The sequence below is a fragment of the Thunnus maccoyii genome, chromosome 4, assembly GCF_910596095.1.
Source record: "Thunnus maccoyii chromosome 4, fThuMac1.1, whole genome shotgun sequence".
Taxonomy (NCBI): Eukaryota; Metazoa; Chordata; class Actinopteri; order Scombriformes; family Scombridae; genus Thunnus; species Thunnus maccoyii.
This window is the reverse complement of record NC_056536.1, coordinates 16,840,584-16,854,977: the sequence shown is the minus strand read 5'-3', so window position 1 is coordinate 16,854,977 and position 14,394 is coordinate 16,840,584. Positions and strand designations below refer to the sequence as shown.

Genomic DNA, 14,394 nt, shown 5'->3' with positions numbered 1-14,394 from the left:
ATAAAAAAATTATGTTTATTTTGAACTTTGAAGAAAAAGAATAACATGATAAAGAAATAGAATGCATCAACTGTCACCTCTAATTATGTTTCTCTTCAGATAAAACAAATACAATCTGTGTAGTTTATGGTCACTTTCATTAGCCAGCTGGCAGGTTTACAGTGTGAATCGAATCTGTTCAGTTGTTTCCATCAGGCATGTAGTTCATTGTTTGTGTTCTCTGTGATCTTTTTTCATTGTAGCCAGATGAACATAGCTTCAGTATGAATGTCTACAGCCCCTGAAGAAACCTGCAACAAAACACATACACCACACATGTTTATAATCAGTATAATTCCTACACTTGTGTATTTTAAATATATATAATCAATGGTTTACTACACAGTAAAAATAAGGTGAACTTAGATTTACTTTTTAGAAATTGCATGTTGGTTTGCATACAAAGGGAATCTTAAAAAAAAAAAAAACAGAAATCTCTTCTGTTCAATATGGTTTTATCTTTTATTAGCCAGGTTGAGTGTTAACTTTGTATTCCAAGCAGAGGAGAATTAGTGATGTTCCATCGGCTCAGTGAAAGAGAAAAGGCACTCACCTCAGCCTGCACTTGTTGAGAAAAATGCCTCTCCTCTCTGGGTACTCTCTCCTCCAGGGACCATTATCTGTGAGAGCAGATATTACAAGAGAGTTCCATAAAGATATATTGCCCATATGATGAACACTTGAAATCTGAATCTGAATTCCCACAAAGGCCAGCAGGGCTGTTGTGAGTTAAAACATGCATGAATTATCACACTCACCAGGCTCTGAGTTTCTCCTTCCCATGAGACCAACAAAAATATCTTGCATTTCCCCTATAATGAGAAGAAACAGAACCATTAACTGCTGTGCTTTACAGTGATTTCAAAGATTTTTTTTTAAAAAAGTCAAGCACTTTATCAGATCATTTTTAAATCATGAATGTCTTACTTTTTTGTGGTGCTTGTACAGCGTTTGTATCTGATAGAAATAAAATAGAGAAGGAAAAACAGTTTTATGAAACAATCCTGATCAAATGATGATAATTACCTGATCTGAGAAAGGGCCAGATTTTAATACACAAAGTCTAATGCCATTTCTCCTTGTTTTTTTCAGTTTTTAACATTACTATAATAGTCCTTTTATTATTATTGTTATAAACTTGTATGAATTTAATCAGTGGGCTCTATCAGTCGTGAAGACTCACCAGCATTTCTTCTGCCCATCAGACCCACAAAGCTGTCATAATCCAAATCGTTGTACCTCTTCAGAATGTTCCGCTTGGGGTTATCCACACCTAGGGTCTGCTGCAATTATGAGAGAAAAGGGGAAAAAGGAATCAGTGTTTGTCAAAATGTCTGATCTTAAAATCAGCTTGGCCATGACGCTCCAGGAAACCTACATCTGAAGTTGATCTGCGCGATCCGGGCTCTTCGCATCTGGACTGGCTGTATTGAAGTTTCATGATGAGGAACAGAGTCACCAGCAGCAAACCTCTCCCCATTTTCTCAGCACCACCTGTGCGAGAATAATTATATTTATTCCGTCATGCAAGGTTGTTATCTCAGTGGCAAATTCATTGCTGGATATAGGCTTTAAAAAAAGTATCAAGGAATCAAAGATACCTTTTGCGCATAATAAGCTGCGCAAGTGTTGCGTAAAAGCGCGCGATATAAGGTTTACAAGATAGAGTTTAGGAAACTTATTTTCATTGTAATCAATAAATTGGGTTTTGTTTGTATATATATCCAGCAAAGAAAAAAAAACATGAAAACATGACATCAATAATTTCACGCCGTCTTCTTGTGTGTTCCCTCTCCAAAAAGTCATGGTAAGCCTCAAATCCACTTCTTCATAAATGAAGAAGACAACTGTTGAAAATAGAATAAATATCTAAGCCTTCAAGCATTTAAAGGTGTGTTATTTTCTTTACCTGTTTTCTGTCGAGCAGATAATGAAAAAATCAGCTGCGTGCGCTGGAACAGATATATCATGCAGTGAGATCCGGTCAGGAAAAATGAGGCGTCCACGCTTTGGGGGTAATAAATAATAGCTGGATACCTGCGTAACGCCAATCAGCAACTGGAGCGTAGGTGGAGTATCAGGTCTTATATCACGTTGTGCTGAAAGCTACGTAGCCTACTCATTGATGGTCATGATGCTGAGAGTTTTTGTCCCCACCCCCCCACCCCTAACACGCACGCACACACACACACACACACACCTCCAAAATAACGTCACGAGGACATAGGTTTGTGGACATCTGGGACTTTTAGGCTCCACCAACACAGTTGGCTTTGACTAAGAAGGGAAGAATTAACTAATCTTGTAGCTGATCATATTGCAATCGTGCTCACATGCTCCTCTAGGTGTCTTTCCACTCCATTGACCAGTTGACATGGTCACTGTACAGATACTAATCTTTTTAGGAAGTCATTATGAAGATAGCAGCTGCCTCTTCATGTCACAGAAGAAGATGGTGATGTATGTGACTAGATGGGCTGCAGCTGTGTGTTTGTAACTGACTGCCCAATACCCACTCATACACAAAATGTAAATTAAAACCAAAACGTTTGTTCGCCTATGAGCAGGTCAATGGGATAAAAATCTTATTTCCCACCATACTAAATTATTTTAAATAGAAATTAAAATATATTTTTGACACAGTGACAAACTTATTATGTGTAGTGTTTTTATTACATACAAAATGAAAAAATGAAGAAGTAAATGTTGATATTCTCAGTTCAGCCAGTGCATGCACAGACAAGCAGAGTTCACATGACTAAAATAAAGACACGTGTTGTTTGGACAGACACATTTTCACACCAATATTGTCACAATGAGTAACACATGATTCTGAGGGTCACTTGCGAATGTTTTCATGACTGCTAAATCCTCTCTTAAACAGCTCTGACAGGTGCTGAGATGAAATGTCTTGTAACTTGTACAAGCAGAGAGTGTGACTTTTTTTTTTTTTTTTACCTGCAAGCAGCAAATGATTGAGTTGATCTGGCATCGTAGTATAGATATAATTTACTATCAATCAATCATAGGCTGGTGAATAACATTAAGTATTTATGTGAATCCTGAAAAGATATTTATGTATATCATGGAAAAAGTATTTTCTCTACATCAGCAGCAGTTAAAAACAACTCAAATTTAGTGCTCATACCAAACCTATAATTTTTCTTGCAATTACACAAGCAATTACACTTTGGTGTTTGTGCATCCATTCAGAATGCAAACAAGCATGAATATTTCAGTAAATCAAAGTTTGAGATCATAGCTGTAAACCAAGTAGGAGGATTTACTGCAGATATCAATGGCCGTGGCCTCTGGAGACCGAGGCCTGATAGAGGAGGGTATGACACCAACAACAAAGCATCAGGCAAAAATCCAAAATGTGCATTTCACAAAAGGTTAACACTGCTATGTTTTAGTAATGACTTCCCATTTCCATATTTGTCCTGTTCCTGTATGTAGTAGCGTCAGAGTGAGATGAGGGGATTGCGGCAGTGCAGGGGTTGGGGATGGGAGATCTAACAGAAGTGGGGAAGTCATTAATTGCATTTTTACATTATTGATGAGTGTTTTTATCCCCCTTGGTAATCAAAGCGACCCTGTTTTTGGATTAAAAGAGAGCACAGGGAAAGACTGCTAGGGGCTATTTATCCGCAACATGCCATGGCAGGGGAAGCCTCTCATCCAGCAGAAAGGTGAGTGGATATTGGGTTGGATGTGCTGCAGGGCAAGATGGATGTCCTGCTATACATCACAGGTAGTCACATACCCTGTGGACTGAATAATTAGACATGGACCCTCTGCTGTATTGCATTTGGATGTCAGTCTACTCTTGTACCTGCACTCATGATGAAAACTGTCACATCCTTCCTATGTAGGAGCTCCCCTCAGAGCTGCAGACAGTTGTGAAGATGATTGGACAATATCTCGGCCTGACAGGTCAGCAGGATGTTCACGCTTGGCTCAGTAACAGCAGGTGAGCCAAGTTGGCTATAGGTGGACCAGTATGAGAGAAGACAAGACATAGCTCAGCTTCATACTGAGCTCAATTAATATAAATGCGTATGAAAGTGTGTGTCCTTCCTTACGCATGTGGCATGTTGAGGTCTACTACTTAATCAGCGTGATGATCAGGCAGCTGGCCACTTTAAAACACTTAAAACTTCCTTTGCAAGGGTTAAATGTTATAAAATGGGAATTATGGTCGTCTTGCTTCATCATTCTCAATGTTCCTTAAATATTTAGCTGCATTTGTGTAAAGAGCAGGTTGTCTGAATGTCAGCATCTTTAAATCTCCCTACCTAGTTAAACACTTTCATTTAATAATTTTGCTTTTCCTGTACCAAATTATTGAATTAATTGGCTGAATAGATTGAGATAACCTTGCTGTGGAACACATAGAGTAAAGAACAAAACAGAGAAGGAAAATATTAAAAAATGACTCACATTGAGACAGAAAAAATATATATATGTGTGTGTGTGACTTTGTGGGCACATCATGTTGTTGTTTGAAGGCCACACAGAGTTAACCACATAACCCTGAAAAGACATGGCAGTTCCTTTTTGTTTGGAGGCCCATGTAAGGACATGAAAATATACCTTCCCTCCTCTGTGTATTTTTGCATCTGGTGGAGGAGAGCAGCAGTTAGGGCCTGAAGTACAGTCATGCTGTTATTCCTCTCCTGTCTCTCTAATGGAGCTGCCAATCATCCATTTGTGCAGGCTTTCATGGCCTGGGAGGGAGAAGATAAAGTAAGTTCCACCCTGGAGTTGAGAGGGGACAGTGACGCCATAGCCCTTATATGGGAGAGATGTTATGAAAGAAAGGAGGCAGAAAAGGAGAGTGTGTAAGGGTGAGAGAACATGGTGAGATTGCAAAGCATGTGTGTAGAAATTGCAGGGTGTAGCTATATTTGTGTATAGGATGCACAGCTTGGAATCTCTGGCCAATAAGTCCAAAGGGGATTCTGCATGTGTGAACACAGTAACAGCAAAACAGTTGTTCACACACTCAGTGGCCATCCCTGCTGTTTGCTGTTGCTTGTGGCGACATGAGGTCTAAAATAAGTAGATCTAGATGATTCCAGGCCCCTCCATAGATCACAAGACATACCTGTCAATAATTGAGTTAATGGGCTCTTATCTAATGGGGGGAATTTAACTTAGACCCCTTTATACTTTTCTTCAGGGCATGCAAAATGACTTTGATGGATGCAGTTTTTTTTATTACACCCACTCCTCCCTGATCTCTCACTCGTGAGGTCCTGAATGTCACTTCTATCTAAATGTTAATTTGAAGGCTGTTTCTTTAATACTGGCATGGATGCTGATATGCTTTGAAAGTCTATTTGCATTAGGCTGTGATTGGTATGTGAAACTGTGAGCTGTGGTGTTGCTAAACCAAAACACATTCTTGTTTTTCAGTGTTTTCCAAAGAGCTCCAAAGTGTTTTTCTGCTCTCCCCTTGTCAAAAGGTTTTTTGTCCTCTTTAATCTTCTCTCAATGACAGAAGTTGGCACTGAGGCCTGTGGTAGAAAATGAGACACTGATGCTGTTTAGGCTATTGAAGCTCTCTTATTTTAACACTGGGGGACTGTTTTGGTCAATAACAGTATTGCTTATTTCCTACTCATCACGCAGTAAGAATACTCTATGCTAGTGATAAGAAGATACATTAGCATCCTGCTCATCACAGTGGCAATCAGTGTCTATTACACTTTGTCCTGTCTACATCCTTTTATTTGCACTGCAGTTGATAAAGTGGCTGCAATCAGACGCTTGAGTTGTGTTCTCAACCCTAGAAATGTGTTTTCTGTCCTGAAGAGTTGCAGCATTACGAACCAGACAAACTTGCAGCATTGTGAGGTTTTTTGTTTTTGAGGTTTTTAATTAGAAGATTTATTATTAAACAGGGTTATATCAGAACATCTTTTATTTGCAGTGCACTGTTGAATGCCTCAATCCTTCTGCTATGGTGAGATATGGTCATTCATTCTTCATGCTAGAATCATTTCCTCTGCCATTTGGTCATTACTCTGCTGCCAATTTTCCAAACCTTTTGGCTACTACTGTTACCACTTACAGCTTTGTTTTCACATTCAGTTTGAATATTGTCCATTGGCATTTAGCCCATTGTACACCTGCAAACACTGAGGCAGGGGTCTGCTGTGGTTTTCTAATCTTTGAAACCACGTACATATTGATTGTCAAGAAAGGCACCATGAGTGAACAAAAGCAGATGCATTATCTTGACGCTGTCTATGACATTAGTTTAAATGGATTGTGGTGTCAGGGCCTTTACACTGGTGGCAGTGGAGTGAAGAAAAACCAAGAGTGAAGCAGCATTCACTGTAATAACAGGTAAGATAGTTGATAATTGGCTGACACAAAGGCCCTCAAACATTTTGTGAACTGAGAGGCAGATATCTGGTGTAATGAAGAAATTTGAATAATTTTAATTTTTCCTGCTTGAACTTACACTAAAAACTTTATCATGTCTGAACATAGTACTGTAAAACAATGCTTTAAATTAAATTCTCCTACATGGTTGCATTACAGAGCAAAGAACAAACAATTTCATCATATCTATGAAATTAAGAAAGTGGACAAATAAGATGCGGACAGCGGCAACAAATTTCTCAATGGAACTGAACAAAACAATTTGAATCAGCAAAGTGATTCATAATGTCTGGAGGGGATCTTTAAGTAAAGTGGACTGCGTTCCTGGAGGGGAAGCACAGTTCAGCAGTGTACATGCGCAGTAGTGCCACACAGGAGAAATCTTCAGAAGCTGAAGTGTGGACTGGACCCCTGTGGGATCAGGAGTTTTGTTTAATCTCTGGGTAAGTTATTCAGATTGAATATATATTTTAATTTGTCAGCTCCAAATTCATTATTTACAACTGCATAATTATGTAAAGGGGAGGGGGACGGAAATTGGCTTTTAAGGGTTCTTTAGATCGGGTAGAAAGCAACACTGGGCAACCAAGGAGCTGACACTAAAAGGTGAGTAAAGGAATCATTTATTACAAAACTTTAAACATAAATATACAATATTTTAAAAACCACTGAAACTCAGGTAATATTGCAATAAAACAACAACAAGTAAAAGGCAACTACAAAATGTCCAAGGGTCCTAAAATGTCCCTTAAATAAACAAGGTTAAAAGCTAGTATCCCGCAGATACACCAGGGGCACATTCAATCTGAAAACAGTGGGTACTGTTTTGCTATGGTTTCCAGGTTGAACGAAATGTTTCGTCGAAAGGAGTGAAATGGTGTGCAACAGACTTTGAGGTATGTTTCTCTCATTTGGTGGATGTGTCAGAGGTGTTACCCAATCAGCAGTGATGTGTATGTATGCCATATTAAAAAAGGCAGTGTGAGGGTTGGCAACATTGGACTGTGACTGGATGGAGATGGCAGACGGAAGTGATGCACCAGGAGGCAAGTTATGGAAGTAGGTGGCGGGAATTATGAAGAATGGGATATAATTAGGAAAAATAGACACAAAAAGAAGGAAAAGAATAAATCCGATTATAGCGATTGCGATGGGAGAGCAGCTGTAGTAAAAAGGAGGAGAGAAGATTACAAAGTAATTTTTAAACTTGAATCCAAGACAGCTACCTAAATCTATAAGTAAGAAGATCGGGGAGGTAAGGAGTGCTAAAATTTTGAGAAATGGATCACTGATCACTGAGCAATCAGAATGAATATGTTCTCTGCCTAGTGACAGGTCTGGGGAGTTGTCACGGGGATTCTGATAAATGTATCAGCAGATGATGTGAAAGGAAATGTAACAAATGCAAATGTAAGTAAGGTAACAATTCTGAAGGCAAACAGAAATGGGATTAAATGTGATAGTCTCTTGGTACCTTTAATGAAGAAAGACTTCTGGAAAAGATCTTCATTGTATGTGTTATGATGTGTGATGTTCCCTCACCACTCAGACGTTTCACATGTCAGCGATTTGGACATGTGGAGGCGGTGTGCAAGGGAAAGCAAAGGTGTGGTAGATGTGGTGGAGACCGTGAGTATGGCAAGTGTGCAGAGGGGGCAAAGCTGAAATGTTGTTATTGTGGAGAGTGACATAGTTCAGCTTACCGTGGGTGCAAGGTAAGTAAGAGAACGGCAGAGGTGCATTGAGTCAAGGTTGCCCAGGGAATCAGCTATGCAGAGGCAGTAAAGAAGGTTTCAGGAGATACGCAGGTGCCCAGACAAAATGACACTAGGAACAAAGATAGAGGAAGATGTGAAGGGTGCGATAAATTGAGGGAGGAAACTGTAAGAGTAAGAGTAAGTAAGAATGATTTTGTACCCTTTATGGCAAAGATAGTCAACTGTTCAGCACAGACGAAAAGCTGAAATTAAAGAAACAAAATAATTGTCAAATCAGCTGAGAAGTATCTTGACATGAAAATGCTGCACTGAGAAACAGTTAAAGACATTTGATACAATATTTGCATCTAGTGTATTAGCAGGTGTTAGCACTAGGGATGTGCCTGAACCCAAATATGTTATTCAGCAAAGCACAAATTTGGGTTTTTTACAACCATTTATTTCATAAAAATATTTTAAAAATTATTTGTTTTTGTGAAGAAAAAAAAAATCCACCTGCTACATGATGCACATTTCCTTATTTGGACATCACTCCAGGAGTTTGGGATGTTCCCCTGAGATAAAGTTGAGCTACTGACACAAGCGAAGTGCTTTCAAGGGACTCTCCATAATCTGTTGTTCCCCTTTTCCTTTCCACAAAGTTAGGGTGTAAAAAACAGGCAATAAATTAAAAGTGCAAAGCAAGAATTGCCATTGAAGTTCTTCTCTACACGTTACACGCTGTGCTGTCTCTGTGTTATGTGTGTATAAATAAGTAGAGGTCTGGCTGCACATTTGTGATGCACTTGGTTTGAGCTCATGGACATTTTGAAATGCTTTTTTGGGCTGCTTTCCAAGAGATCAGCGCAAATAGGTGTATGAAACTTCTCGAGGAGAATCAGATAGATGTAAACATATTCAACGGTGAACTAGTTAATGAAACAATTCAGTCTGCTGAGGAAACAATAACAGTACAGCAGCTGGATGTACCAAGAATGTACCCTGGTGGAATAGCAACTGTAACAAAGCCATAAAAGTCAGAAATGGAACGGTCATAGAAAGATGAACATATTTCCTAGAAAGTAAAGCTCTTTTGTCTCCCTATCAAAGTGGGTTCTGTAAGGATCAGAATACAATGGATTCTGTGTTGTGCTTTGAATCAGACATCAGGAGAGCACAGACCGACAATAAAGTAGTGATGGCTGTCTCCTTTGATGTGGAAAAGGCATATGACATGCTCTGGGAAGAAGGGCTACTTCTCAAGTAGAAGTCAATGGGAATCAGCAGTAGAGCAAATATATAATTGGATTAGAGACTTTTTATTTGACAGGAAAATACAACACTAGGTGCAGCATACTCCAGTGTATACAGTGGAGAATGGAACTCTGCAATGTAGTGTATATAGTCTGTTGTTATTGAACATAATGATTAATGACATCTTCTCTCAGTTTGAACAAAGCGTAGGAAAATCTTTGTGCACAGATAATGGGGCTCTGTGGATAAGAGGCCACAATCTATCTTATGTCAATAAGAAAATGCAAGCTGCAATAGTTGAAATGGAAAAATGGGCAAGTAAATGGGGATTTAAAATATGTGTAGCAAAAACACAAGTAATTTGTTGCTCAAGATTGCATAAAATTGCACCCATCTCCTTAAAATTGTATCAACAACCTCTTGAGCAAGTAAAAGCTAATAGATTTCTTGGGCTTTGGTTTGACGAAAAGCTCACATGAAATGTTCATTTGGATAAAGTTAAGAACAAATGTAAACAGGTCATCAATATAGGAGCAAGTGGAGTATCTCTACAAAATATATACTGGGCACTCATGGGATCTGTCTTTGACTATGGGTGTGTAGCTTACATGTCAGCAGCAGAATCAAACCTCAAGAAGTTTGCTCAGGCCCTGAGAATCTGTAGTGGATCATTCAAAACATCTCTAGTATCAGTGATGCAGGTGGAAATGGAAGGAATGCCTTTAAGGATCAGAAGAGTGAAGTTAATGCTGGCATATGGGGTTAATCTCCAGTGCAAGACAATGTGATACACATCCTGCCAAGGGTGTTTTAACAGACTGCTGGGAACACAGTGAGACAAATTTCATAAATTTGGGTGGATTGGTGATGTAAAGGCAGAAAACATAGAGGAGAAGGAAATAAATAACACCATTATTGCATCTGACAGGCTTTCAGCACTAACAAGCATAAGATCTAGCAGATCACCATTTAGAACAGATATTATCAATGAAATATTCCTTATAATGTACAGGATGGAAATAAAGGGTATATCTACAAGCTTCCTTTGGGTTCCTGCTCATGCTGGTGTGGAGGGAAATGAACAGGTGGATATTCTGGCCAAACAAATACTCAGAATTAAGCATGTAGACAGGGAGGCAGGAGTATTGGGATGATAATGAAACTGGATGTATATAACATACAAAGACATTTTGGTGCTGGGAGGATGGTGGGCTGGAAATGAACTGAAGAAAAGGTCATCACTTGTCTGAGAATAGGTCACATGCACACACTGTAGCCAACCAGAAATAGTCGAACATGTACTACTTGGACTTTTTTGAGGTCTTCCATGGGCAGGTACTTCAGTCGTTTTCATTTCCCCTTTAGAAGCCCAAATGCCCTTTCAATCACAACTCTGGTTGAGCTATGGAGTGTGTTGAATTTCTTTTACCTCTGGGATAAGTGCTCATTATCTCTGTATGGTGTGATGAGAGATGTGCCGAGTGGGTATGCAGAGTCTCCAAGCAGGTGGTAGTCACTTCCCATTACATCCTGGAGGTGGCCATATAATGGACAGTTCCGAAACACCCTGGCATCATGCACTTGGTTTGCCAGCAACCAAATGGAGCACAGCAATTTTTTCAGGGTGTCCTAGGTTAAATTAACCAAGAAAGGACCAACTTTCTCACAGAGGACCTGTTGAAAGTATTTGCAGCATTAGTTTATAGTAGAAATTTTTTCACCCCTACAATGCTTTAAAATAAGCTGACACAAATCAGCTGTAATGGCTATCGTATACACATTCACAGGAGTAAGCATATTGTTTGCACATATTTGTTTTACATCAAAGGCAGAACAACTCCAATAATAAGAGCACAATCAATCATATAAATATCATTTAGTAACTGAAATGTCTTCTGGTTCCTTTCCTTAGGAAGTAGTGCTAGGCTTTATGATTAATGTAACTGGAGCTGGAGTATTTACTGCTGTGCTTCAGGTTGCTGTGGTGGCTCATCTTCTGGTCTGTGGGTTCAGTGGAGGATGCCTTGTAATTCTGTCTGGCCCATTGTGGTTCTCTGCCGTGTCTTCCTCGGTTGTGCCTTCCTCTGCGTCGCCTGCCTCAGTCTTTCTTTCTGTGTCTTGGAGGTCTGGTCCCTCCTCCCAGCAACCCCATTGGTTTCTACAGCTGCACCTTCATGTCCGATTGGTTAAAAGCAATGTCTATATGAGCTTGACCAGGTGTAGGTATTTAGTGGTAATACGATCACATGCCCAGTGGCAGGAAGTTAAACGTGCAGCTAAAATTTCAAACATTAAAACATTGAAATAAAACCAAGCACAGCAATAAAAATCAATTTAAAACAATATATAAAATCATGCAGGTTAGGAAACCACCACTACAAAAGAAATCAGCATAAGGTAAAACTGAAACATTTATCTAACACAGTTATTGTGAGTTTAATGAATACAAACATTGAATGTTGCTTAGTTTGGGGGATATTTAGGGCCTCAACAAACTGTACTATTCTGGCTACCATATTGTGGTCTATTATGCCACCTGGTTAGACAGGAAAACTGAAAAAATTTGATACTTTATGATTTTCAAATGCCTTGTATAAATTTATGGTACTGTAAGTAAATAGCATTCTATAATACAAGTTATGTTAACATAACAAAAACACAAACTTACATGATATAAAACATTCAGCATTTAGCATACAGCATTAATCCCATGCACTTTGTCTGCCAAAAATAATGTGGTCTCTAAATATGATACAAAATAGATTATGACTTTATCTGTGTTCTGTTTTAATATTTACAGGATTCACAAGAGTGGCAACTTAAGATCTTGAACCAGACTTCTTTGAATCCTTAGACCACTATTCCTCATGTTTCCTTGAGATCTTAAAATATAAAAAGGAAACTGTTGGCAGGACACTTATGGAGATCCTTCCATAGGTGAACTTGAACTTTAACCAATGTGATGCACTTGTTCAGAGCAAGAACACAGTTTTTCTTCAGAAAATGCTTCTCCCTAATTGGACTGTTTTTCCTCACTGTTAGACCCATGATGTTGTTACAATTGAACTGCTGTCCTGCGATATCTTCTAGTTTTCTTTGGTGTGTTTTGTAAGTATTGCATATTCCGGTTGTTTTGAAGGTCTTACCCAGTGAATACAAAAGATATTTGCATGGCCAATTTTCACCTCATCTTTTCAACTTTCCTTTATGCCCGCAGGATTCAGAGGTCCTTGCAGATTCACATAGGTTGCTTTTGGGGTATTGACTGTCATACATGAAGACAGCCAGCCACCAGATCCAAATGGCCCTGCACCTTTAACCATTTTGCATTGATATTATACTGGAAGGTTACATCATCAGGATGCTCAAAGTCAATCTCAGGTCTTTTATTTGAACTGATGCTTTTCTTCTGGATTATCATAAAAGACTGAAGAGGACCTCTAACTTCATTCAGATGGTGATGTTTAACCTCAGAATTGGTTGTCTATGGATTTTATTTAAGGTATCAATTTTTTATTTCATTGTATAGTTTTGTTTGCTTCCACAAACACAAGCCTCAATGTTCTTGTCTCTAAATGACATTTTGTTTCAATTAAAAGAATTCCTGCCGACTAATTGTTATATGTTGTGCTTGCTTAGTTTTTCTAAGGCAATCAGTTTACTAAATTTTATTCAGTAAATAGAACTGCTCAGTTGACTCACACTAACTTAATTTACTTAAGTTACTTACACTTGGAAAAAGCAAGTTGAGCTTACTTGCCATTTTTATGTTGTAAGAATAATTTTTGTAATTTTGTAAGAAACATTTTAATTAAACTTAACAAGAAGATAAACAAAACTAAAACACCACAAAACTAATAGTAACATTTAACTGGTTTCTTACATTTTTTAAATCAACTGGTCAAATTTTTACAGTGGACCTCAATTTTGTTGATCTAGTTTTTTTTTGTTTGTTTGTTTTCTGTTTTTGTTGACCATCTGTCTGTTCATATACCTACAGTGTTAAGTTTTGTCTGGTCAGTGAGATAACAACCAAACCAATCAGAGGCTTTGTTATTATAACTTTAGAATTTGTCGTAATTACTGAAAAGTTACTGCTTCTTGAGGAGTCATAACTCTCTTGAGAGCAGGAAACTGATAAATTAATATTTTATGTTGAATTCATGTCGGACGCAGTTGTTTTTTGGAGCTCTGCATGGATGATGGAGATGTAACACAGGGTTTTTATTTCATTACTGAGAGTGGGCAGTATTGCCTGACTGCACTGCGATGTGACCTCTCTTTACTGCTTATTTAATTCTGTCCCGCCTGCTCATAAAATTATGTCAAGTGAAATTATGGAATCATGAGATCAAAGTGTGCAACACAGTGACTGACACAGAAAAAGTCACATTATTCACCCCATGATTGAATTTGAGTATTTGATATTAGGAGTTTTATGATTTGTCACTTTGCACTGTGTGTGTGTGTCTTCTATTTCTGCATGGGTGTTTATCCATGTGAGCATAATGTATGTCTATAAATGTATTAATGGACAGCATGAAAATCTCAAGAGAGAGCACAGACACACACATAAACACACAAATTGCCAATGTTTTATTCAGCTTTGATGAGACAGATACCCATGAGACAATGTGGAAAATTTCCCATGACAGTGTTGGAAATACTATAAACCACATTGATCTAAGCTCTTTTCTATAGCAATTACCTCAGTCATTTCCTGAGGGGGTTATATTAGTCCTTTGTTCTTTATACACTAATATGGTCAGTAGGTTTAATGTTAGATACATAAAAATTTAATAAGTTTAAGTATAAGATTCACCACTGGCTGATGCCCACCATATACTCAAGATTACAGAGTTTCAAAACAGAATTTATAGATTGCCACAAAGATACAACTGGACCAAAGGTGAGTCCTGCATAAAGGTAATTTCAGAGACAGTAAAAAAACAAGGCTCTGAATGACCGCTGGCATTTCTGTGCTCCACTTTGTCTCTTTTCACAAGAG

At 38.4% G+C, this 14,394-nt stretch overlaps 1 protein-coding gene and 1 long non-coding RNA gene across 3 annotated transcripts; one reads left to right on the top strand and one right to left on the bottom strand.

Annotated features, from left to right (window-relative positions):
- Positions 1 to 117: 117 nt before the first annotated feature.
- On the bottom strand, positions 118 to 2,162 carry tac3a (tachykinin precursor 3a). Its single transcript, XM_042407823.1, has 7 exons — positions 1,949 to 2,162; positions 1,418 to 1,533; positions 1,223 to 1,322; positions 967 to 996; positions 798 to 851; positions 593 to 659; positions 118 to 290 (listed from the first exon to the last, which is right to left on the bottom strand). Exons 1-7 carry the CDS (start codon positions 2,007 to 2,009, stop codon positions 272 to 274), a joined length of 447 nt encoding a protein of 148 aa, XP_042263757.1. The 5' UTR covers positions 2,010 to 2,162; the 3' UTR covers positions 118 to 271.
- A 9,515-nt stretch (positions 2,163 to 11,677) lies between these two features.
- LOC121896064 lies at positions 11,678 to 12,934 on the top strand. Of its 2 annotated transcripts, none has more exons than XR_006095909.1 (3): positions 11,678 to 11,783; positions 12,429 to 12,494; positions 12,604 to 12,934. It is a non-coding gene; the product is annotated as an uncharacterized LOC121896064 (long non-coding RNA). The 2 variants fall into 2 exon arrangements; XR_006095908.1 differs by lacking the exon at positions 11,678 to 11,783 and adding an exon at positions 12,205 to 12,323.
- The last annotated feature ends 1,460 nt before the right edge of the window (positions 12,935 to 14,394 follow it).

What these genes read in the sequence shown, in the direction of transcription:
- tac3a (XM_042407823.1), bottom strand. Translation starts at nt 2,009, where the DNA reads ATGATATATCTGTTCCAGCGCACGCAGCTGATTTTTTCATTATCTGCT. An exon ending in ATCTGCTCGACAGAAAACAG is followed by an intron (nt 1,534 to 1,948) that starts GTAAAGAAAATA and finishes ATTCTCGCACAG; the next exon opens with GTGGTGCTGAGAAAATGGGG. An exon ending in AAGGAGAAACTCAGAGCCTG is followed by an intron (nt 660 to 797) that starts GTGAGTGTGATA and finishes CTGCTCTCACAG; the next exon opens with ATAATGGTCCCTGGAGGAGA.